The sequence below is a fragment of the Lathyrus oleraceus genome, chromosome 2 (assembly GCF_024323335.1).
Source record: "Lathyrus oleraceus cultivar Zhongwan6 chromosome 2, CAAS_Psat_ZW6_1.0, whole genome shotgun sequence".
NCBI classification, from domain to species: Eukaryota; Viridiplantae; Streptophyta; class Magnoliopsida; order Fabales; family Fabaceae; genus Lathyrus; species Lathyrus oleraceus.
Window position 1 is genome coordinate 431085001 of NC_066580.1, and position 27523 is coordinate 431112523.

Sequence of the window (27523 nt, forward strand, 5' to 3'; positions counted from 1 at the left end):
AATAAGTTAGATCATACTTGTAAGGATTATCTAATATATATTCTCATATAATTGTAAGAAGAATAAGGTTTTAAACTTTTGAGATCTTGCTATTAAAAACTAATGAATGCCTCGTATTCAAGTACATGTCATATTAACCATTAATATCTTTAAATTTCTAATATACTCTAATTTAGATGTTAGAATATTTACTCTGTTGTCTAATTATCGCAAACAAAATTAAATTCGTGATTTACTCTATATTAAATTATTTTTTAAAACAAACAAAAATTGAAAACATATATCCGTTTAAGTTAATCACATTCGAAGCACTCTGATACACTAAATAGAAACCATATTAAAAAACAAATATTTTTATTGCTTACCCCTAATATCTCTATATAAGTATTATTTTGTCTAATATCGGTGAGTTACGAATCTGATTATTCACATAGAGCTATAGTATTAAATAAAATAATAGTAAAAAATATAAGGGGACCAGGACAAGGGCAGTACATGAGATAGAAGGTGAAAGGTGCAGCCGAGATTTGCTGGCATTGCCTGCCTTATCATGTCTACGAGGTATCAAATTCTCATTCTCACAAGAGATAGATAACGTTACAGTTACACAGTCACATGTTGTGTTATCCAAACCATACATCGCAGTTAATACGCAAAAAGGAAGAGAATCAAAGGAAAAAATGTTACTCTATTAAGTGAGTGTGTAGAAGATGCAGTAGTAGTAGTAGCAGGTAGGTAACATGTTCATGAGGTTCGCCTGATGGTGAGGGGACAGATAATGCCACAGCACGTGACCATGAATGTGATGTATAGAACTATAGATCATAAAATAAGATAAAAAGGAGTGTTACTATTGTGATTGATTTGAGGCATAACACAATGAGTCCCATGACTATGAGCATGACCACGACCCCTATAAATATTAACTATAGGATAAAAATTAAATTATTAGTGAGGTAATTAATGTGGCTATGCCGCGTTGTGTTTCTCAAAAAGTGAAATGGCATTTGCGTGAATACTTGCTTTGCCAGCTGGATACACTTATGCCCATCTACGTGTCCCCCTGCCCAACATGCACACCTGTCTCTTTTTTATTTTATTCAAATAAATTATACTAACTAATTATATATAGGATTAAAATTAGTTCGAGTATCTTGACCAAATACAAAAGTTTTATTTTATTTTTATTTTTGGAAATAAAATAAAAACGGCACTTATGTCATAATTCATAAATCAAGTTTGATAGAAGCCGTTAATTAAAAAACCGCGGGCGTGGGAGAAAAACAAAAACCAGTGAATGGCGTACGTGGTTATTTTGCAAAATAGATAAGGGTATATTCGGAAATATGAAAAGTAACGCATAAAACAAAACCAGCAACGACTAGAAGAAGAACAACAACAACAGTAGAAAAATAGGGTACTAGAAGAGCAACAAGAACAAGAGAAAAAAAAAACCTGTGAGCACAAGAATTAAATGATTCAGATCGTGAGATTCTAAACCGAATGAACTTTCAGTAGTTTCTCCTCTGTCGTTTAGCGTCAATTGTTTTTGTTTTGTTTTGTTTTGTTTCGTTTTGTTTTCAGTTTCCCAAATCCGTGTGCGTTTTCACATTTTCTCACCCAATAAATATAACTCTCTGAAGAAGTTTGTTTTTCAACTGGTTTTTGTTATGGTGTTCAAGTTTTGAAAATTTTCAGGTTTTAAGGTTGTTACAGAAATGGAGTGTTGGAGCTCGGTGGATGGGGTGGTTGGAGAGATAATGAGGATTCATAGATCTTTGCCGGTTAGGCCTGGGATTGATGAAGTTGAAGCAGCGAAAGGTTTGGTTATGAATGTTGAGAAAGATGACCAAATTAAGTTGGAATCTATAGAGAAACAAAGGAAAGGAAATGATGTGTCTGAGGAGCTTTTCATGATTTTGCTAGAGATGCAGAGGAATTATGTGTTTTTTCAGAGTAATGAACAGAAGAGGGAGGCTTTGAAACTTCTTGATCTTGAGAATGTTCATTCACTGTTTGATGAATTGATTCAGAGAGCTTCTGATTGTGTTTCGTCTCCAAGTGGTTCTACTGCCGCTTCGAATTCGAGGAAAATTGCTTACTCTAATGGTTCTGCTACCGCGGTTTCGACAAGTTTATCGAAGAATTTGACTTCTGGTTCTGGTTCTCGAGGTGGGTTTGAGAAGCAGGTGCCTTCGATGGCTGCTTCTTCCACTTTGGTTCATGTGGAGAGAGAAGTTTCTGCAAAGGCTTCCGAATTGTTCACAAGAGATGATAGTTATGTGAGCAAGTCCAAATCTACATTCTATCCCAACGGGTATGGGATTGAACCAAATTTTGCATCCAAACCCCAAATAATGGATTCATCGTTAAAATCCACAACTGCTGCAGGTATCATATTTCATTCAATATGTTAATTTAGTTATTCATGTTATTGTTTGTTTGTTTAAGTCGCCGTATTCAAGGTTTTGAATCGAGATAGTCATGATAGGTTGGTTGTGCTGCAAGTTTTAATATTATGCTGAATCGTGGTGTTGATTGTGGTTGATGTTTTGTTTACTGCGTTTAATGTGGCTTTGTTAGCTCAATTGCGGTTGTAGGGACATCAAACATTTTGACGTTTTTGGCCTAGATCGCAGTTGCGAATCTGTTTTTTTATTTATTTATAACTTTGCTGATGGAACCTTGTTTTACAGGTCAAGATGGTGACAAGTTGAGTTTGATCAAACTTGCTGGCATAATTGAGGTTTCTGCGAAGAAAGGAACTCGAGATCTCAAGCTCCAGGGAAAGCTGATGGACCAAGTTGATTGGCTACCTGATTCGATAGGAAAGTTATCTAGTTTGGTTACCCTTGATTTATCAGAGAATAGGATTGTGGCTATACCTTCAACAATTGGAGGCCTTTCATCATTGACCAAATTGGACTTGCATTCCAATAGGATCACAGAGATTCCTGATTCTGTTGGAAATCTCTTAAGTCTGGTATATCTAAATCTGAGGGGAAACCAGTTAACAACCTTACCTGCTTCTTTGAGCAGATTGATATGTCTCGAGGAGCTTGATTTGAGTTCAAATCTAATATCAGTGCTTCCTGACACTATAGGGTCGCTTGTTAACCTTAAAGTGTTGAATGTGGAAACTAATGATATAGAAGAAATTCCACATTCTATTGGTAATTGTTCTTCCCTTAGAGAGCTTCAAGCGGACTATAATCGGCTTAAAGCCCTACCAGAAGCTGTAGGGAAGATTGAGAGTTTAGAGATCTTGTCTGTGCGGTACAACAACGTCAAACAACTACCAACAACAATGTCGTCTATGATAAACCTGAAGGAACTTAATGTGAGTTTCAACGAACTTGAGTCCGTTCCTGAGAGCTTATGTTTCGCGACCTCCCTTGTCAAGATGAACATAGGTAACAACTTTGCTGACATGAGATACTTACCAAGATCAATTGGGAACCTCGAAATGCTCGAGGAATTGGATATCAGCAATAATCAGATACGGGTTCTTCCCGACTCATTTAGGATGCTTACAAAACTACGTATCTTGCGAGTTGAAGAAAATCCTCTTGAGGTTCCTCCAAGAGAAATAGCTGAGAAAGGAGCACAGGTATTGTTTTCACAATCTAGTTCTTTTAATGTTTTAGTCTAACGAAACTTTATGTTTTATAAATCTCAATTTTATTGTATTGGTGCATCTTAGGCTGTTGTTCAGTACATGGCTGATTTTGTGGAAAAGAGGGAAAAGAAAGATGTTAAACCAGTTCCAATTAAGCAGAAAAAGACCTGGGCTCAGATCTGCTTCTTTTCAAGGTCTAACAAAAGAAAGCGCGATGGAGTTGATTATGTGAAAGCTTGATTCCATTAGTAAGTTTGTGTTGTTTTACTTTTTCAATACCTTCAATATCACTTCTGAACCAGTTCTAGGCCTAAGATTCATTCAGAAGAGCTTATTCACTTTTGAAGACTTATAAAATATGTGTATGCAACCTTAGTCTAAACTAAATGTTTGTTGTTGTTATTAACATAGGTTTCACTACATGTGGCATGGCTATATTTCATCCTAGGAAAGAAGGAAAGGAATGGCTGCTGATATTCTCTCTATTTTCCTGTTTGGAATGATCTATCTTTGCATTGAGAATAGAGACAAAACAAAATATCCTAATGGTGGGTGGGAGAATGAAGTGACAGCATTGGTTGGCTGTTACTAGAATTCCCTGTTGAGATTGCAGCAAAAATTTGTAGATTTGTTGTTCAGTATTTTCTTTTTGAATTTTCCATTTATTTCATTTTGTATTTGTATTATCTTGAAATTAGAATGTGTACACAATCTAATAGGAAAGCAGAGATGATGGAGATAAATTGAATGTGATTATGGACCAGTGTTTATGTATCATGTATGTATCTATGTATGTATGTACAATTGTACTTTTAATCCATTGTTAAATGATTCGTAGTTACTGTTACTTGCTGGAAATTGAATAATACTAGCTCATAGTGATGACATAAATTATCATGTGAAAAAGACTATATACTGACACTGTAAAAATTACATTCCGTCAAAACACACATTATAATTCTATTAGATGATGGTGTAAAGAAAGTTTACACTGACATACACTACTTTTAGAAAATATTATAAAGATATTTATAATGTTTATTAAATATTATATTTTTATACTATTAGGATATTAGATAATGAATGAGAGAGGTTGAAGATAATTGTAAAAAAATATTTTAAATGTATATTATTATTTTTCTATTAATAATAAGATTGAATAAGAGTTAATTGCTGATACAGCCATTTTGGTTCATTTAATCACGTGGGCAGCTGGAGAATATAAATGACCTTTCAAAGAGATTACTTAAAACGGCAAAAAAAGTCATAAAGAATAAGTTATTGGAGTATAATAACTTATAAAACACATAATCCCCGAGTATTATAAATAAAAATAACTACATTTAAGAAAAATATTAAATTTTATGTTAAACTTATTAAATTTTCATTTTCATTATTTAATGAAAAGTTCATTCAAACATTTGAAATATGTAACAAAAAGTATACTTGTGATGATTTTTTTAATAAAATGAAGAATATATTCAAAATAATAATAATATTAAATCATTCAATATAATTAGTTATTATTCATAACATTGACCAAAATTTGAATCAAATTTTTATATTATTATGACATTGACAATAATAGTATTCAATGATAATGATAGGTAAAATAAAATACCTTATACACATTAAAAAAATTAATTAACTTTATTTTTATTATTAAATATTTTAGTAGAGTTAATGTGACCACTAAGGTTCAAACTCCTATATAAATTGTCGTGACAACCAAACTACTCGTCGGCCACATTGAAGAAAATTATTTAATTCATTTATTTTTTCTTTAACTAATATAAAAAATATTAATTCTTTTTGTTGTATCCAATTCGTCTCATAAAAAATATAATATTTGAGTCACACGCGATTCTTAAAAAATAATTTAATCTGTTGATTTTCATGATAAATCTAATAGTATTTACTAAAATATCATTATTAGTTGTAGTTAACAAGTTTAGTTGAAAAAAATAAAAGTTAATAAATAAGCGTATAGTAGTGAAAAAACAATAAATATTATATTAATATTATAAAATAATAATCATTTTGAGATAGAAAAAATACAAATGATATATTTTTTATGAAACTAATGAAGTATTTGTTAAAAGTAAAGTAGGTGACGACCCTAATTGTGTAGATATATTTTATAGGATTTTTTTTATAAGCAATTCAATTACGTAAGGGTATTCCAACATAATTACATAGAAACAAAAACAAACATAAAGTTGGAGTCATAAACAAAGATATGGAAAACTACACCAATCATCTCAAAGAGAAATGATACAACTCCTCTAGCTTAACGCGAATCACTCCCAAAATCTAAACTTAATCTAATAGACCAACTCTTTAATATCTTCAAATGCCCATATAAAAGATATTATTTTTCTTGGACCAAATAAACTAACACACCCAAGACCAAACACACCATCACAGTTTTCCAATTGATCCTGACTCAAACCATCCACGAAGAAATTGGGTGTGTTGCGTGAGAATATAGACACAGTGAGGTCTAGAAGAGGAGTTGAATATACTTTTTTCCAAAAAATACAATTTCAATAACATTTTAGGTCTCATAAACGAAATCAGAGATTTTAAGAAACACTAAAGCAGAACATAACATTAAGAGAGTTTGAAAGCATCTTAATGAGTTAAACAACTTTAATTATTACAAGACATCACTAAAGACTTGATTACTTCTAATGCAAGTCAATTACAAGATAACCAAAGTCTCTTTAAACAAAGTGATTTAAAAATACTTTACATAGATGTCCATTCAAGATATAATTGAACTTATGATGATCAAATAAGATTGATGCATCGCAGACCTAAGCTTACACATTAAATCTCTATAAGCATGGTCTGATCTAAATGAGATACGAGGCAAAAATGCATTAACGCAATAACATTGAGAAATAATCACGATGTCCGTCCTCGCTTTGCCTACTCCATTTTTCAATGGTGTTACAGAATCATTGAGAAATAATCACGATCTTCCACTATTTTGATAAGTTTGATACAAACATTTTGATTACAACTAAACGTCACAATATAATTCTCTTTGTTGATGGAGACACTTAAATTTCTAGCAAACACAAGATCCTCAAAGATCTTGATCCAATAACCTTACTATCAATAATATTTCAGCTCCAAGTTTTCGTATGTGGAAATCCACCTCCCACCGATTTCTTGTCCGAGCGATTGCCATAACTAAGTGTTGACTGGATAACTCCCAACTTTGTCTATGACAAGTCTTTCCATAATCTCACCAAAGTTAGATAACTTCCAATTTCACCTTACGAACAACCTGTAAGACACTTCGCCAAAGTCTTCCATGGAGTATATTGAAACTCTCTTCTTGATAGATACCTATAAGCCCCAAATTACATTCAGGAAATGATACTTGTACTTGTTACATACAATAAAACTTTACACAAAAACATTGGATACCCTAATGTACCCTCAAACACTCAATCTTTAGAGATGAAGGTCCATAACAACGGAAAAAGGCTAAGGATGAAGATGATGAATAATGCCAAAGGAATCTGACAAGCACTCTAATTCACAAGGCATTAATCAAGGTTTTAGATGTAGGTGAATGAAGAACACCTGCACAAGGTTCTCTCAAAATTCTGGATAAATGGGTATTGGTTCTTGATAGATATCATGAGCTTGATCAACCATGAATCGCTAGAAGATTGATCAACTCACTTTCTAATTTCTCTCAAGACAACAACAAATTACACAAGAACAATATGTAACAAAAAGAAGTGAATCTGTCATTGATTAACACTTGAGAACTTGTTCTTGAAAAATAAGTGAAAGATGGAAGGTGTTTGGAATTGACACACACTAAAGAAAAGAAGACAAATTGATATTTTGCCTATATGGGTTTCACCCATATAGTTTCAAACAATTGTCTTTGGATCAAAGAAACAAATATTTAAATTTAAGGTGGAAAATTAGATTTGTGAAACTATGATTTGAGTAAAAAAGAAGTCCTGATTCAAGTCACAAGGTCTTGTGATTCAAGTAACGTTCAATTCATAATTCGAGTCAAATTGAGCAGAGCCTAATACTAGCTTCACAGAGAGTTATGATTCGAGTCACACTAGGTTGTGATTCGAGTCAAGTTAATTTGATGATTCAAGTCAAATTTACAACATGATTCGAGTCACACTGGGTTGTGATTCGAGTCAAGTTAATTCCATGATTCGAGTCAAATCATCCAGAAGCAAATTCCAATTTTCATAATGTCCATGATTCGAGTCACACATAACACATGATTCGAATCAAATGAATTTTTACCTTGATCTAAGAGTTCTAACTTGTGATTCAAGTCATGCCTAATGAAATGACAAAAAAATAATTTGATGGGATAAAAAAGAATACAATCATGGATAAACACTCTAATTTTATTGATTAATGAAGGGTCTTAATGCTACAATGCTAAATATCCGAAGCAAACCTAGTACAACTAAATTGCGAATGAAATACAAACACACAAATATTTGAATAACAAACAAATTACAAATAAGCAAATATAAATATCATATACACACAAGTTAACAAAAACATCAAAACAAATAATTGATACCATACGACAACGTTACTGCACTTTCAGTCTCCCCTTTTTTGATGGTTGTAAAATTTAGATATATTATTGTTGATCAATTTATTTGAGCGATTATTTGGAATTTGAAGATAAAATGAATCTGGTGAATTTTCTAAAGCTCCCCATGCATTAAACACTTAACGCACGTGAATATTGATAATATCTCGATAACTTGTACCCATTTGAAAAATATAAAAGATAGAAAAGAAAAAAACGGAAACAACCAAGTCCATGATAATCCAAAATCTAAAAATAGTAATGTCATACTAGCGAACTAAACATACACCACAAACGTTACATATGATATCAACACCGCATACAACACAATTTAAGCAAAATGATCAAGATAAAGATATCATGTAAGAATCATAGAGATACCACAAAATACATGACTGAAACTTGTCACAAGATAAATAATCAAAACATAGTGTCAATATCCCAAAACAACCAGTCAATCCAAAATGAAAATTTTATGATATGTCATGCATGAAAAGAAAAGAAAAAAAATCAGGGTAGGTCAGCTACGAGATTAGTAGGATGGACATCAATTGTAGGATCAGTAGCATTATCAGTAGACTCTAGGAAAACAACAGAATGATAAAAAAACAAAAGTGGAACTATGAAGGAGGTCAACACCACCTTTCACAATTTCCACTTCATCCATGACTCGAGCTTCACTTACTTTTATCTTGACTTTGACTTCTTCTTTCACTTTCTCCCGACCCTCTTCAACTTCCTTGGCTAGAAATTTAATGCAACTCATGATCTGGTCTTCTCAAACCTGATTATCAGCCATGACTTTCCCAAACAACTCATCAAAATAAGCTATAGCATCTACAGACAACACATAAGCACCAGATGAACCAACCTCATTAGTGGAATCCTTCTATGGCTCCATAATTCGATCATCATAGATTTTCCTACCCGACTTTTGTTGATAATAGTATACGCTGTCCTTACACGGTAATACCTTATTATAGAAACTCCAGATTCATATAAAATCTTTGGAGCTTCCACGAAATCTTCTTCCCTAGATACAATCACATTGAGCTCTAGAATTAGATGAACAAAGGAGGTGAAAAACAAGGATCTTTTTGGATTCTCCTTGCAATGAAGCATCCTTTCATTGATGAATTTTAACCAATCAAATGTATAGTCGGAAAGAGGCTCCCACATTAGATAAACGTCAAACTCATCAACTTTATCCCAATTCCCCGGTTTCTTGCAGAAATCTTTATAAATGATCCAGTGAAAAATCTGCATATCAAACTTAACTTGGCTTATTTGGAATCCTTGTGTCAAATGAGTCTTTACTTGCTTGAATCTTGGTTCAGGCTTTCTTTGGAATTGGATGAGGTGATGACTTGATGATGAAACTTGTCTCTTGCCTTTTTTCTTTTCTAAAAAACTCTTCTGTGGGTGGCTTGAAAGCATGTTGATGATGATGATTGTGAGTGATGAAGATGGTATGAGATGAATGTTTATGATGATTGACGATTGATATGTGTGATGAATATTTTCATGAAAAGGGTTTCTGAGAGATGAGAAATTTTGAAATGAAATGGAAAATGGCAAATGAAAATAAACATGAAGAAATTTAAAAGATAACGTGACTTTTGGGGTTGTGATTCGAATCAAGTAGTATTTGTGATTTGAATCACATGTTTTTTCATCTTGGAACAAAATTGGTTTGTCTCATATCTCTTAGGTTTTGATGATAAAATAGTATTTAAAGAACAATTGGGTACACTAATGTTTATTCAAGTGTGCAGGATCATAGAATAAAATTTCATATAGAATCCAAGTATTGGTTCTGACTATGAACATTCAATGAAAAGCTTAAAGACCAAAATATGATGGATCAGAAACTGAAGACCAAACTCTGAAGAAGTCAACTTCTGAAGAGGTCAACGTCTGAAGGAGTCAAGCTCTTAAGACTAAACTTTAAAGAAGTCTGCTTTTGATGATCAAAACCTGAGTCAGTCAAAGCGCAAGAACCAAGGTGACTCTGATGGGTCTCTATCAACCTCCAAGTATAATTTTTCCTGTGAAGACCTAAGCTCTATTTTCTTCATAGAGTCTGCTGGAATACAACAACTAATTCCTTTTATAGCAAAGTGTTTTCAAACTAGCCTTCACCAACCTTAACTATTTGGTGAAACATCCCAACGTCTCTATTGAAGCTTCTCAAAGGACTCTATTGTGTTGCATCTTCAACGAATCTTTTCTTCTCTATTTAAGGAGCTACAAACTTAAATAAAAATACACCAATTGACACTTAAAGAGAAGTTACTATGTCAACCTAAAAGCACAAGGTGAACTTATAATTTCTTATCCTTGTATATCTTAGAAATCCCTAAATCTTAAAAGAGTTTACTTGCATTGTATTCTTTATACACCTCTGATTGTATATCAAGTGTATTTTCCCTGACAATCATTTATTTGTTAGGTAGATTCTTAAAAGTCTCTTACTAAGTGTTTGAGCATTTGAAGTCTCTTGCTTGTATGCTTGAGCATATAATTCTCTTGCTTGTGTGCTTGAGCATTGGAAGTCTATTTCTTGTGTGCTTGATCATATAAGTCTCTTTCTTTAGTGTTTGAGCATTGGAAGTCTCTTGCTTGTATGCTTGAGCAAATTGTAATCTTGTATTATTATAGTAAAAATCTCTTGTAATTACAAAGGAACTGACTGGATTAATCTCAATTTGTGAGAGGAACCAGAATAACTCTGTGTGTTATTCTTCTTTCTTGAATTTCATATATGTCGCATACCTCTGAATGAATCATATTCTACAACCTTGTGCTTATAATCTGACTAAAGGTTATAAAAAGAAAGAAAAAATCAACACAATTCAACCATCTTCTTGTTTTTTTCTCACCTTTAGTTGGTATCAAAGTCTGGTTTGTGCTTAACACTTAACAGTGGTGTAGAAAAGATCACGAGAAAATCATATTGAATCATGTTTGGTGTTTTTGAATCTAGAAGTGGTACTCCTAATCCATATGCTCCTATAAATCATGATTATAGCAATTCTAAAAAGAACAATTATACAACTAGACCTCCAACTTTAATGGAGACTCTAATGAGTTTGAATGGTGGAAGATCAAGATGTATAGTCATATCATAGGTCTTGATGATGAGTTATAGGATATTCTAGAAGATGGCATTAATATTCCAGTAAATGGAGTTGGAATGGTGTCTAATACAAACAATCTCACACCAACTCAGAAAAAGATCTATAGAAAACATCATAGAGTTATAGGCATCTTGGTTGATGCTCTACCTAATTTTGAGTACATCAAAATCATTGATAAATAAATAGCTAAGACCATTTTTGAATCCCTGTGTGCCACTTATGAAGGGGGTCAACAAGTTAAGGAAGTTAAAGCTAACTTTCTAGTTCAACAATATGAGTTGTTCAGAATGAAGGAGGATGAAGGCATTGAAACCATGTTTTCTAGGTTTCAAAATCTTGTGTCTGGCTTTAGGTTCTTAACAAGAGGTAACAAATTCAAGAAAAATTTCATGGTAACATGGGACGAACTTGATAATGAATAAGACTCTAAAAAGGATGAAGAGCAAACCAACATTGCCTTGATAAGCTTACATCTTCTGAAGCAGAATCTGACTCAGATTCTGGTTCAGAGTTTGAGGAAGAGGATGAGGTATTTTCTAAATTATCGCATTTTGATTTAATTACTTTCATTTTATATCTCATGGGAAGATGTCAAGAGAAAACCATACACATGAAAATATTGAAAAAATAATATGACCTTTTGAAGGAAGAATTAAATTATGTTCAAAGTAAAAATGAAGCTCTAGAGAAAGATCATATTGCTCTGGTAAAGGAAGTGTATGATAAACCGCTTGATGAGCATGGAATGACTCTTCAAGAGTTTATCATAAATGGTTTTAATAGAACTAAACTTGTTTCCATGATTTATGGAGTAAGTAAAAGCAAAGGGAAAGGTCTTGGTTACTCACAGAAATCTTTTAATCTAAGGTTTGAAACCTTGATTAAACCAAAAAAATCCTTCTTCTTCAAGCTCTACTCAGAAAAGGCTTGACTCTTATTTTGTATATACTGCTAAAAATGAAAAGGTTCTGAATCAGTTAGGACCTAAAGTTGTTGAGTCAAAGGTTATGAAGAAACCAAAACCTAAGACTTTAAAGTTAAAGGATCTGAATAAGCCAGAATCTAAGATATCAGGAGCAAAGGTTCTGAGCATAAGAACAATATCCATTCAAGACAACAAACTTTCAAATCAAAAGTCTTGAATGATCCTAATCCTTATCATATGAGATCAAAGGTACAAAACAAGAAGAAATTTTTTAGAACTAACCCTAAAGGACCCATAAGACTATGGGTACCTAAATATCAAATTTTATTTGCTACATATATGCTTCACGGGATAAGAAAAGCAACAGTCGTGGTACTTGGACAGTGGTTGCTCATGATATATGACAGGAGAAAGGCTTATGTTCCAAACCCTAACTCTGAAAGAGGGAGGAACTGTGGGATTTGGAGGAAACCAGAAAGGAAAGATCATTGGTATGGGTATTATTTGTAACTTCTCTATCTTAATTAATAGTGTTTGGCTTGTATGTGGACTTAACCATAACTTACCGAGCATTAGTCATTTTTGTGATAGTGGTTATGCAGTCATATTTAATAAGAACAACTGCATAATCATGAATGAATCTGACAAGCCCATAGTGTTCAAAGGTAGGAGGAAAGGTAATGTATATAAAATTAATTTTTATGAATTGGTTGATCAGAAGGTATTTTTCCTTCTATCAGTGATGATGAGAAGTGGATATGGAACATAAGGTTAGGTCATGCTAACTAGAGATGAATCTCTAAACTTAGAAAGTTGAAACTTGTTAAAGGATTTCCAGATCTCAAATATCACTTAGATGCTCTTTGTGGAGCATGCCAAGTAGGGAGAATTAGTAAAATTTCTTTCAAAACTAAAAACATTGTATCTACCTCCAGACCCTTATAACTTTTTCACAGTGATTTATTTCGTCCCATTAGTAATGCATCAATTAATGGGAAGAAGTTTGGTATAGTAATTATTGATGGCTATAGCAGATTGGCTTAGGTTAAATACCTTAGAACTAAGGATGAATCATATGATATGTTCAGCATCTTCTGCATACAAGTACAAACTGAAAAGGAATAAAACTTTTAAAGGTAAGAAGTGATCATGGTGGTGAATTTGAAAATGAGCCATTTGAACTTTTTATTTATGAAAACATGGAATTATCCATGAGTTCTCTTCTCCTAGAACTCCAAATCAAAATGGAGTTGTAGAGAGAAAGAATAGACCTTTACAAGAAATTTTCAGAACCATGATCCATGAAAACAACTTACCTAAGTACTTGTGGGCATAAGTTGTGAACACAACATGTTATGTTCACGATATAATCTATAATAGACCTATTCTGAGAAAGAATTCATATGATTTGTTCAAGGGAAGAAAGCCAAGCATTTCTTATTTTCATCAGTTTGGATGTACATGTTACATTCTAAACAATAAAGTCTATTTGAAGAAATTTGATGCCAAAGATCAGAAATATATCTTTTAGGGATACTATGAATGCTATAAGGCATACTGGGTGTATAACTCTGAAACAAATATGGTTGAAGAGTCAATACATATCAAATTTGATGATAAAGACCTTGACAGTAAAATGGTAGAGCTAGTTCAACTTTTTTTAATAGAAAATCTATGTATCTAAAGACATATCAGGAGCTAGAGGTCCAAAAGTTGGAAGTTCAGAAGCTAACAATCCATTAGAAGCTAGATATTTAGAAGCTATCAGAACTTCAGAAGCTGGTGATTCAGAAGTTGATCCAACCTCAGAAGCTCATCCAGATGTTGAAGAATCTGAAGAAGCTCAAGATGGCTCCTCAGATGCATCACAATCCAAGAAGACCTTCAAGTATAAGTCTTCTCATCCAGAAGAGATAATTATTGGAAACAAAGATAACCCTAGAAAGACAAGGTCAACCTTCAGAGAATATCATTCTATGTTAGGACTGCTCTCCATGACTGAACCTACTTATGTTGATGTGGTACTTTATGATGGTGGTTGGATTGTGGCTATGCAAGAAGAGTTGAATCTGTTTCAAAGAAATGATGTCTGGGATCCGGTACCCAAGCCTTTGCAGAAGAACATTATTGGCACAAAATGGGTATTCATAAACAAGTTCAATGAGTAAGGATAAATGGTAAGAAATAAGGCTAGGCTTGTAGTTTAAGGCTACGATCGTAAAAAAGGTATAGATTTCTCAGAAACCTTTGCACCGGTTATAAGGTTAGAGGCAATCAAGTTACTTCTCTCTTATGATGTTAATCATAACATTATTTTATACCAAATGGATGTTAAGAGTGAATTCTTAAATTGAGTCATTTATGAAGACACTTAAGAATGGATTTCAGAAAGGGCAAGTTGACACTACACTCTTTAGAAAGATAGTTAAGAATGATATCTTAATTGTCCAAGTTTATGTTGATGATATTATGTTTGGTTCAACTAATTATTTCTTTGCCAATAATTTTTAAATACAATGGAGGCTGAATTTGAAATTAGTATGATGGGAGAGATGAAGTTCTTCCTTGGTATTCAAATTAATCAATCCAAAATGCGAGTCTATGTTCATCAGAATAAATATACAAAGGATCTTCAGAAAAAGTTCAAGCTTGATGATTGCATGATCATGAGCACTCCTATGCATCTAACCTACAACCTGAGCAAAGTTGTATAGAGGTATGATTAGATGTCTAGTTTATTTAATATCTTCTAGACCATGTTTTTAATTCATTGTCTGTGTGTGTGTAAGATTTCATTCAGATCCTAGAGAGACTCGCTTAACAACTTATAAGAGAATCTTTAGGTATCTGAAGGGAACAACCAATTTAGGGTTGCTTTATAAAAATCCCTATATTATAAGCTAGTTGGATTATGAGATGTTGACTATACTGGGGATAAAATTGAGAGAAAATCCACTAGTGGAAGCTGTCAACTCATAGGTGAAAACATAATATCATGGGCTAGTAAAAGACAAGAAACTATTGCTTTGTCTACAAAAAAATCAGAATACATCTTAGTCGCAAGTTGTTGCACATAACTACTTTGGATGAAATATCAGTTGGAAGACTATCAGATAAGTGGCAACAATATTCCAATATTTTGTAATAACATTGTTGCTATCTGTTTGACAAAAATTCATATTCAACATTCTAGAACCAAATACATAGAAATAAAACATCATTTTATTAGAGACTATGTTCAGAAGGGTGTGATAGATATACAATTCATCGATATAGATCACCAGGGTGAAATATATAATATATATATATATAATATATATATATATATATATATATATATATATATATATATATATATATATATATATATATATATATATATATAATATATATAATATATAACCCTTTACTATTGAAAATTTTAATTTTATCAAAAACAATCTGAACATGAATTTTGTTAAAGATTAGTCCTTGCTTGTGAATGGAGGATCAGAGTCCGATGATGATCTAAAGCAACTGCGGCCAGAAGCTCTGAACTAGTATTTGATAAACAATAGCCTCTGATGCAACCCAACCTATGATGCTTAAAATTTGATTTGTTGCCTCTGATAGCAAATAATTGAAAAAGTTTTTAATACTTGTCCACTTATGTGTTTTGAATATGAAAGGTTTCCTGACACTGGGTTTCTCAGCTGTTAGATAATAATTGATGGTTAATGATGTAAGTGTTTTTGAATACTTTCTCGCATCCCCATCTATCATTACCATTTTTTATCATTAGATTCCTTTATGTCTCTGATTGGTTTCTGTGTGGTTCCAAGTTATTAGACTTTGAACCAGTTAGTTTCTTTGATTAAGAAGATTTTCTGGTTCAGAAGGTTCTAAGTCAGAATTCCTTTGGGAATTTTCTGTCTTCTGATCTCTGAGACATATGAATTGGTATAACCAAGCATTTTCTGTTAAGACAAAGAAGTACGACATCTTTCATACATATTCTTATGCTGTAAAATATGTTTGTGTTATCCTTGGAATTTTGTTTCTTGGATAAAATTAAATTATACTTTTGGTTCTCCATATGTCATTTCTTTTATGGTTGTGTAATTAAAATTTCTTTTGAACTCACTATATGTTTCTTAACACACACATCACAAAATTGATTGAAATCGTTTAAAACTTATCTGTAACTTTCTTATTAATGGCTATACAAATGGATCCTAATGACAAAAGGATCATAGATGCAAAGGAAAAAGGATCAGTTATTGTTAAGAAATTATTACAAATCATGATTCATTCTCATAAGCAATAAGATGCATTACAAAGACTGCAACTCTTAAACTACATCAGGGTGGAAACCTCCCATTATAAGGAAAGTCATATAGTCCTCATCAGCTTCTGAATCAGAATTATCAACTAGATTTTTATTCATATTGAGTTTGTTCATCTTGGAGACTGATGTCCTCCCCACCAAAGAAGCTCCTGCAGATGAACCAATTTGTGTCTTTGAACCTTCAGCCTTACTAAGCTTATCATTCTTGAGTTTCCTTCCTTCAACATCCTTAACAACTTTTCCGATCTCCTTGGAATTCTTGGATAACTTACTCATATTATCAGTTATGAGAAGAGATAGATGGAAATGATGTGATCTTATTGCTAACGGGAGACAATTTTATAGAGAGTTTGGGATGGAGAAAAATCAATGTTGCGTATTATGCATCAATGGAATTTGGAGAGATATATATTCTTGGTCTTCAAGCACATCTCTCATGGCTTGACTGCCATATTCCTATCAAATGCTTAGCTTTCAGAACCTGTTTTGACCATCTTGAGAATTGAAAAAGTTATTTTCAACCATTCTAGTATGTTTTTAATTACTTTTTTTTAATTAGGGAAAACCAAATATGATTTTTAAATTTTTTTTATTCATATCTGATGAAATCTCAAACATTGTTTTTTTGTGCATTTTCTGCTCATAATTCTTCTTTGGTTAAATCAAATTTTTCTTTAGTATCTTTTCTATTTCCTCTGTTTGTTGATGATAAAATGGGGAGTAGATATAAAAGATTTAGGCACCTGAAATCTGAAAGTTATTATTCTTGCTTAAATTTTGAAGAATTATTATTGTGCTTTAAATGTTCAAATTTAATTAACCTGGATGGGACTTAGGGGGAGCTTACAAACCTCACCCTATGGATTGTTAGACTCAGGGGGGCTTACAAACCTCAGACTCTAATGTCAACTAGTTAATTAAATTATCAACCATGATTCTTAAATACTTATGTTTATCATCATTAAAAAGGGGGAGATTGTTGGAACAAAATTGGTTTGTCCCATATCCCTTATGTTTTGATGACAAAATATTTAAAGAATAATTGAGTATACTAATGTTTGTTCAAGTGTGCAGGACCATAAACTAAAATTTTATTTAGAATCTAAGTATTGGTTCTGACTATGAATATTCAATGAGAAGCTTAAAGACCAAAATCTAATGGATAGGAAGTTGAAGACGATACTCTGAAGAAGTAAACTTCTGAAGAGGTCAACGTTTGAAGGTCAGAGTCTGAAGGAGTCAGCCTCTAAAGACAAAACTTTGAAGAAGTCTACTTCTGATGATCAGAACTTGATCCAATCAAAGCGCAATGACCAAGGTAACTTTGATGGGTCTCTATCAACCTCTGGGTCTACTTTGTCACGTGAAGACCTAAGCTCTATTTTCTTCATAGAGTATGTTGGGATACAACTGCTAATTTCATTTGTAGCAAATAGTTTTAAAACTAGCCTTCACCAACCTTGACTATTTGGTGAAACATACCAATGTCTCTTTTGAAGGTTCTCAAAGGACTCTAATGTGCTGCATTTTAATGACTCTTTTCTTCTCTATTTAAGGAGATAAAGACTTGAAGAAAAATACACCAATTGACACTCGAAGAGAAGTTACTCTGTCAACATAAAAGCATAAGCTGAACTTAGGATTTCTTATCCTTGTATATATTAGAAATCCTTAAGTCTTAAAAGAGTATAATTCCATTGTATTCTTTATACACCTATGATTGTATATCAATTGTATTTTCCCAAACAATCATTTATATGTTAGGAAGACTGTTAAAAGTCTCTCACTAAGTGTTTGAGTACTCGAAGTCTCTTACTTATGTGCTTAAGCATAGAAGTTTCTTGCTTGTGTGCTTGGCCATTGGAAGTCTCTTGCTTGTATGTTTGAGCATATACTTCTCTTACTTTAGTGTTTGAGCATTGGAAGTCTCTTGTGTGTTTTAGAAAATTTTAATCTTGTGTGATTATAGTGAAAATCTCTTGTAAGTACAAATGGACTAAAATACTCTTAAGTTGTGAGAGAAACCAGGATAACTCTGTTTATTATTCTTCTTTCTTGCATTTCATATCCGCTGACTACCTCTGACTGAATCATATTCTACAACCTTGTGTTTAGAATCTGACTAAGAGTTATAAAAAGAATGAAAAAGCTAGTCAACACAATTCAACATTTTTCTTGTGTTTTTCTCAACTTCATTTTATTTTAGTGAAAAAGCGCTTTAATTTGAATTAAGTGCACACCCAACTTGAATCAAATTAAACAACCCCAAAATGCCATAACTCCCAGACTCATGATTCAAATTATGTTGTAATGGTGATTCAAATCAAGGAGTAAATTTTTGAAAAAATTTAATGCAATTTTTTTTAACGAAATCTAAACCTTTTTAATGATGATGTTAATGATAAATACCTTTAATGTGAATGTCAACATGATTTTTACTAATTGAAATGAATGGTGATGCATGAATGAATGAATGATGAACATGTAAATATTATGAATAGACTGAATAAAATTTAAACCAGTGCCATTGAAGGATTAAGGCATGAGATTCATAAGCATATAACATACACATTCACATACACATACATATACACATACATATTTCAAAAAGATAACACATCTGGTGCTCAAATAATTATAACATGTATACACAAAAAGAAATAAAGGAGGTTTGAAAAGATTATACCAACTTAGACGATTTAGGCTTAACTTGATGCACATGAAAACTGTTAGTAATCAATAACAATAATAATATAAGTAAAAATACGATTATTCAAACACTAATTAAATACAACTTCTCTTGTAGGTATGAAGAATATTATCAGATTCTCCTTCATATGACTTCAATTGAACTTAAATGATGATTGTTTCAACTATCATTGATTGAAACATCTTGCCAATCCTGAATAAGTGGTTCAACTCTTTGACGATTATTAGCACTTCAAGGAACACATTTCTACGCCTGAATCTTTTGTAATTGTTGAAATTTTAGAGAAAACTGCCAATAGTCAGAAGCTGCCTTCGTCTTCTTTTTACGAGAACCTGGGAAGAATAGGTAAGTAGAAGATGCCTTTTTCTTCTTTCTTTTATCTCTAAAAAACTTCAAGCACATTGTCATATGAATGCACATCCATCTTTAAGTAGGATCGACCAAGAACAAACTTTAAGACATAGTGTCAGGATCCCAATTACACTGAATATACCTCAAAATAATGTTAGTTCAATCATGGATGAATCAAAACTTAGAGAATATCTTAAATGCAATTAATGTTCGAAGAATATAGTAGTAAGGTTTTACTTTAAGTTAATTGATTCGCTGTCGCACACGGGTCAAAAGCAAGTAATAAAATATAGTAAACGGGAAGCGACACCTTGAGTATCGTATCGCAAGGACTCTTGGAAAATTAACCAAATAAGAAAGCAAAATAGGGGGTTTCGATTCGATTAAGAATAAGTGATTATAAAAAGTGATTATGAAATAAGTCGATCTACTGATTTGGTTTCCCAACTTATCATTGGTTAATATAATTTCCATGCCCTAAGCGGATTCTAATCCCTTTTTGATTACAGTAACAATAACAAGCGCATTGATACTAATATATGATATGTGTTCCTAATTTCTGAATTAAGCAAACAGATTTCGAATTAAGCAAATGAGTTAAGCACACACGAATTAAGCAAACGCGATTATGAAACATATATCAATCGAAATTAATCAACACATATTATATAGAACTTGAATAAAGCATACAAGACATAGAACAAAATATTGAAAGGGAAAAGAAATTTGATTGAAAATTAAGAAACCTCAAAGTATCGGCGGAAACCGATTACAGCAGATCAACCTTGTGAGTTTTAGTTCTCCATGAAATCTTCTAAGCAATATTGTATCATCAAAATTCATAATAGGATTACTATAGTAATGAAAGACCTAATATAATAAAAGGTAAGTTCGGGCCCTTATGGGGTCCGACCCGAAAATTACAAAAACTGGCTCAAACTAACTATTTTAATTAAGTCTAGAACTTCAACGAATTATTCGACCCTCTTTCACTTTGAATCAGCTTTTGACTTCAACATGAAACTTGTAGCTCTTTCTCTTATATTTCTAACGCATATTAGAACTTATCAATCTGATTCTCGCTAGCTTAAGTTATGGTTTATATAGTAACAAGGTATCAAATAATTATTTATGCTGAAAATAAAGTACGAAAATAAAATTAAAGTAAAAATAAACTTAAATATAAAAACACACTAAAATAGTAAAAATAATAAAATAAACTATAGAAATGCCTAAGTACAATTATAGAAGAATGTGTATCAAAATGCCCTGATCATTAATCTATGTAATGCATTCAATGAATGATCAAACATTATGAAATAAATGTAACATAGTTGGAATTCATTGAGTTGCATAAGATTCTAAATAGATATAAAAACTCATCTAAGATCGAAGGAACTATATCCTCATCTTTTGGAGTCGCAATACTTTTATCAAAATACCCACTATAATACCAATTGTTAGGTAAAAATATGGACACAAGGAGGTCTGGAAGGGGGTGGAATAGACCTATCCCCAAAAATACAATTTCAAAAACATTTTTGGTTCCATAAACGAAATCATAGATTTTAAGAAACGTGAAAGAGAAACAAAACATTAAGAGAGCTTGAAAGCATCTCAATGAGTTAAACCAACTGAATTATTACAAGATATCACTAAAGATTTGATTACTTCTAATGTAAGTCAATTACAAGATAACCAAAGTTGCTTTAAAAAAAGTGATTTAAAAGCACTTTACATGGATGTTCATTCAAGACATAATTGAACTTATAATTATCCAATAAGATTGATGCATCATAGACCTAAGCATGCATATTAAACTATATAAGCACGATCTAACATAAATGACATGCAAATGATGCAATAATGCACTAACGCGATAGAAATATGAATGAATGTTGAAAATAAATGAGATAAAGGAAGAGAGAAAATATACATAGAGATTACATAGAGATATATAGTGGTTTGGCGTTCGTCCTCGCTTTGCCTACTCTAGTAGTCAATTTCGTTTTAAAATCATTGGGAAATAATCGCGATCTTCCACTATTTTGATAAGTTTGATACAAGCGTTTTAATTACAACGAGATATCATATGGAATTATAATTCCATCTGTTGATGCAGACACTCAAATTGCTAACAAAAACAAGATCCCCAAAGCGGTTGCCATAGCTAAGCGTTGATCGCACCGATTGGACACTCAAATTTGCTCCAAATCTTCGTATGTGGCATTCCACATGATCACACTGATTTCTTGTTCGAGCTATTTCCATAGCTAAGCGTTGATTGGACAACTCCCAACTTTGTCTGCGACCAGTCTTTCCACAATCTCACCAAAGTTGGACAACTTCCAAATCTGGCTTACGAACAAATTGTACTAGACTTTGCCAAAGTCTTCCATGGAGTATATTGAAACCCTCTTCTCGTTAGATACCAATAATATCCAAATTGCATTCAATAAATGATACATACATGTTACAAACAACAAAACTTCACACAAAAATATTAGATACCCTAATGTACCACTAGTCTCCCTCAAACACTCAATCTTAGAGATGAAGGTCCATAACAATTTAAAAAGACTAAGGATGAAGATGATGAACAATGCCAAACGAATCTCACAAGCACTCTAATTCTTAAGGTGTTAATCAAGGAATTAGATGTAGGTGAATGAAGAACACACACATAAGGCTCTCTCGAATTTTAGGATAAATTGGTCTTGGTTTTTGATTCATATCATGACTTAATCAACCATGAATCACTAAAAGATTGATCAACTCACTCTCTCTAATTTATCTCAAGACAACAACAAATTACACAAGAATAATATGTAACATAAAGATATGAATCTGTCATTGATTAATACTCAAGAAGTTGTTCTTGAAAAATAAGTGAAAGATGAAAGGTGTTTGGAATAGACACACATTAAAGAAAAGAAGACAGATTGATATTTTTCCTATATGGGTTTCACCCACATAGTTTCAAACACTTGTCTTTGGATAAAAGAAACAACTATTTAAATCTAAGATGGAAAATTGGATTTGTGAAGTTATGATTCAAGTCAAGACGGAATCACGATTCAAGTCACAAGGTCTTGTGATTCTAGTAACACTCAATTCATGATTCAAGTCAAATTGAGAAGAGCCCAATCCTAGCTTCATGGAGTGTTATGATTCGATTCAAATTTACAACATGATTCGAGTCACACTAGGTTGTGGTTCGAGTCAAGTTAATTTCATGATTCAAGTCAAATCATCCAGTGGCAAATTCCAATTTTCACAATGTCCATGATTCGAGTCACACATAACACACGATTAGAATCAAATGACTTTTCACCTTGATATAAGAGTTCTAACTTGTGATTCAAGTTATGCCCGATGAAACGACAAAAAAACAAATTGTTAGACAAAAAAAGGAGCACTATCATGGATCAACATTCTAACTTTATTGAATAATTAAGGGTCTTAATGGTACAATTCTAAATAGTCTAAGTGAACTCAATACAACTTAATTGTGAATGAAATACAAACATGCGAATATTTGAATAACTAGTAAATTACAAATAAGCGAATAAACAATACCATATACACACAAATCAACACAAACATTAAAACAAAGAAATAATACAATACGATAACGTGACTGCACTTTCAAGATGTTCAACCGAATAAGAAACAAGATGAGTCACAACACTTCACAACCATGAGAAAATTAAAAACCATACATTTCGACTTACGTCCCAATTGAAAAAAATGGACAACATGTTCTTCCTTTTGAAACACAACAGACACACCTCATTATGCACTCCATTGATAGTATTCTACCTTTTCAACTCATCTTTGGTCTGCAGCTTATTGATCAATAACCTCCATATGGAAAATATGAATTTTTCTCGGTAAATCCGACCTTCACAAAACATTCAGCAGTTTTTGCACCTCATTATCCACAACAGAATTCAGTTCATCCAAACTATCCATAACCTCATAACTGTTTTTGACAGTAAAAATCGGGCCGCGATTCCACCAAAAAAATTCGTCCCGCACTGTCTGAAAAGGCTAGACATTCTGTAGGATGTCCATAAACTGATCGAACTCAGCCATTGCCTCCGTGTTAAGAACATACCCGACACGAATTTGCAACTCCTAATTCCAAACTTATCTGAGCCAATAACCTACGTCATGAATCAAAATATTTGGATTTACTACAAAACCAAACAAATTGTTAAAATGAATAGCCAACGAATTATGATCGAGCCAATTATGCTTCCAAAACCTAATGGTGCTACTGTTCCCTAGCTTACACAAAACAACCATAGTGAACCAATTACACTTAACGGTCCCCGATGAAGTAAGGCCAGCCAAGTCCTTCCACCATAAAAAGGAGAACTTATCTATCACCACACCTGAATAATCCAACATTTGCACCTTCCTGTTACCATATTTAAAGGAAAGCATTATAAACCATAAAGAATTTGGTTCGGTCAACACTCTCCACTTCTATTTACTAAGAAACGTCAAATTAAACTTCTCGCAAGATTTAACCCCTAACCCTCCGAGCTTCTTGGACTTGCAAATTGTGAACCATCTTACCCAATTCACTTTCTTCTTCGAATCTCCCTTTGTTGTGGTGTTAGAGCAAACTCACACATGAATTGTGAAAAACTTTCATATATATTAATTTTTCTATGAGATATTTATAAAAACTTTTTGAGCCTCAGTCTTAGAAGCTTTCTTCGTTAATTGTCCTTTCAGTATCGTTACTAAATAGAGACATGTTATTCCCACGTCTTCTTGAATGAGCAAGTATTTCAAATAATAGACAATATAACCCGAAAATGGGCATGCGTTGTGATATGTATCCTACGCCTGTGTATCCTTTATATAGAAGCACACTTTTCAATTACTTCTAAACAAAAACTTGTTTCACTAAATGATATTTTGAGCATAATAATTTAATCTACCAAATATGACTAATTATTTGCTAATATTTAAATCTAAAATAATACTTTTTTTTTATATCTTTAGTAGTCATAAATCTTAGTTCAGCCATCAGCCATGTATGAAGCAAGAGATATGGGCAAAGGTTTGGATAATAAGTTACAAAGAAAAAATGGTTCATAACTCGAACAATGGAATTTCATGGATCTCAAATATGTATATACATTTTATTTTTACAATCTACTTTTCTTTAGGGTGACATAAAAATTATTTTTCACAGAATAAACGTGACATAATCTTCATGAAAATTAGTACAATCACCTTATGTCATCCAAAATAAAACTATAACCAAGCAAAAAAAATGTTAGACTTGAACCCTGCTTAGGTAGATTAATTGAATATCACTTGTCAGTTGATTAATTAAATTGTTAATAAGATAATAAAAATATGATTAATTAATATGATTAAGATAAAAATATGATAAGATAAAATTATTTGAAATAACTTATCAAAATGTGTTATAAATTAATAAAAAAAACTATAAATTTACTATGAAATCATTATTATTAAATTGATATTTTTAAAGCATATGAACTTATTATAAATTATGCCAGCTTGTTATTCCAAAAATAGTTTATAAATAATATATACTTCTCTATTCAAGAAAAACATTTTAACAAAGAACAAAAAAATTGCCAATTTATTAAAGAAAATAGACTAATCACAAGTTGTCTATTCCTTTAAATATTTTTGATATAATTGACTACGACTCAAACTTTTAGAATAAACTATATCCCAATATAGCACTAGTTTGGCAAACACAAGTTCTTTTCAATCTTCCCAAAATTGGCCAACGTTTGAAAGTTGGTTATTAGTCTATCATCACACATCATTAATGTTGATTACGTTTTTGTGTGTTGCTTTAAAATAGATATAAAACTATAAATTATAAAAGATATAAAATAAAAAAACTAAAATAATCACATTAATATTATTATTTTTGTCTAAAATAATAATTATTAAAAATTCAAACATATAAAAGTAAGTACATAAGTTCGAAGTTTGATGATGATATACAACCTAACAATTTTGACTTTAAACAATTGAAATAAGATTGATAGAGGTCAAATACATTATTATATTGTTATATATAGTACATGCATATTTATGTTTATAATTTTATATCTAATAATTCAATTGATAATAATTTAACAATAAATTTAGAATTATGAATTATTCATCTATTAAAATAGCATGCATCTAACTATCAATATTACCTTTTCTTTAAATTTTTGTAAATGTTTTAAAATAGTACAAAATTTAATCTCTCAATCAATTCACCTTACTTCAACCAAATGCTATCAAGTATCAAGTTCATATTTGATACTTTTTCAACTTTAATTTTTTCTCCACTTCTCACTCTTTCACTTATCATCTCATTCTTTTATTTTTAAAAAAAATCTTTTTTATCTAATTATTTTATTTTTTCTAATAACTTTTAATATATTAAAATGTTAAATTATAATATATGATTATCATATTAAATATTTATTAATGAATGAATATATACAATATTGACATTTAGTTTTGTTTTTAAGATGAATTTAATTAATTTGATTTATTTATTATTATTAAAAATATTAATTAATCTATTTAAAATTTTAATAAAATTAAGAATTTATTTTATGAAATTAGATAATATTTAATAGCTATACATATAATTAACTTTCCATCTAATATATCTCTATAAAAAATATCTATTCATTTTAATTAATAATTTGTATAATTTAAAATACAATTTTTTAATTTTTAAATGTCAATTTTTTTTCACACATCACTATAAAAAATCTTATTTTATGTCAATTAACAATTATCTTTATTTAAGATATAAAATTTTTATTTTTAAATGTCAAATTTTCTCTATTTTTTAGGGGTCAATATCATCAAAATATTTATTTTATTTTAATTAATAATTATCTTTATTTGAAGTACAAAATTCTTATTTTCATATATCCAAATTTTTCTTTTTCTCACGGGGCACTATCAGAAAAAATATATATATTATTTTAATTAACAATTATACAAAATTCTTATTTTTAAATGTTAATTTTTTTTCTCACGACCACTATCAATAAAATATCTATTTTATTTTAATTAACAATTGACTTTATTTAAGAAACAAAATTCTTTATTTTCAAATATTAAATATTTTTATTTTTTTCCCTTTCTTTATTTCACAAGCTTTTTTTTATATAATTATTTAATACAATTGATGTTATATTATCATTATTCACTTTATAATTAAAAAGTTTATTTTAAATTTATATATTTAAATAAAATCTATATCTTTTAGTCATTATTATAATATTTTTTTTAGATTTATTGAATAAACGATGTATTTGATTATTATTATATCTCAAATATTTTTAATAAGTTTAAAGAAAAATTATTGGTTATAATAATGAAATTTTTACAAAAATAACCCATTTTTCAAGGAAATTCCCAAAATACCCCTAGTTTCAAAAAAAATCCCAAACTACCTAACTTTTAGGAGGAGACGCCAATTCAATTGGCGACTCCTCTTAAAAATTGAATGCAGGCGCCAATTGGATTGGCTAGGGCAGGTGCCCTAGCCAATTGGATTGGCGCCCCTGTGTATAGCTTGAGAGGAGGCGCCAATTGGATTGGCGCCTTAGTGTAAAATGCAATTTTTGTGTTGTAAATATAGGCGTTGTGTGAGTCATTATTCCACATCTCAATTAATCATTTGACAATCATGTTTGGTGTTCGTTGTCGATACGGAAAGGTGATTTATGCGAGAGATAAACCTCAGATGCTGATGCTGTTCTGGAACATCACTACGTTCAATCAACTGAAGAGGAAGTTGGTTCGTTGGTTAGATGGGAAAATACC

General features: G+C 31.3%; 1 protein-coding gene across 1 annotated transcript; it reads left to right on the forward strand.

Annotated features, from left to right (window-relative positions):
• Window positions 1–1273: 1273 nt before the first annotated feature.
• On the forward strand, window positions 1274–4466 carry LOC127119958 (plant intracellular Ras-group-related LRR protein 4). The gene is made up of 5 exons (XM_051050340.1): window positions 1274–1486; window positions 1699–2391; window positions 2697–3610; window positions 3704–3867; window positions 4031–4466. The coding sequence occupies exons 2-4, from the start codon at window positions 1719–1721 to the stop codon at window positions 3857–3859; spliced, it is 1743 nt and encodes a 580-aa protein (XP_050906297.1). The 5' UTR covers window positions 1274–1486; window positions 1699–1718; the 3' UTR covers window positions 3860–3867; window positions 4031–4466.
• The last annotated feature ends 23057 nt before the right edge of the window (window positions 4467–27523 follow it).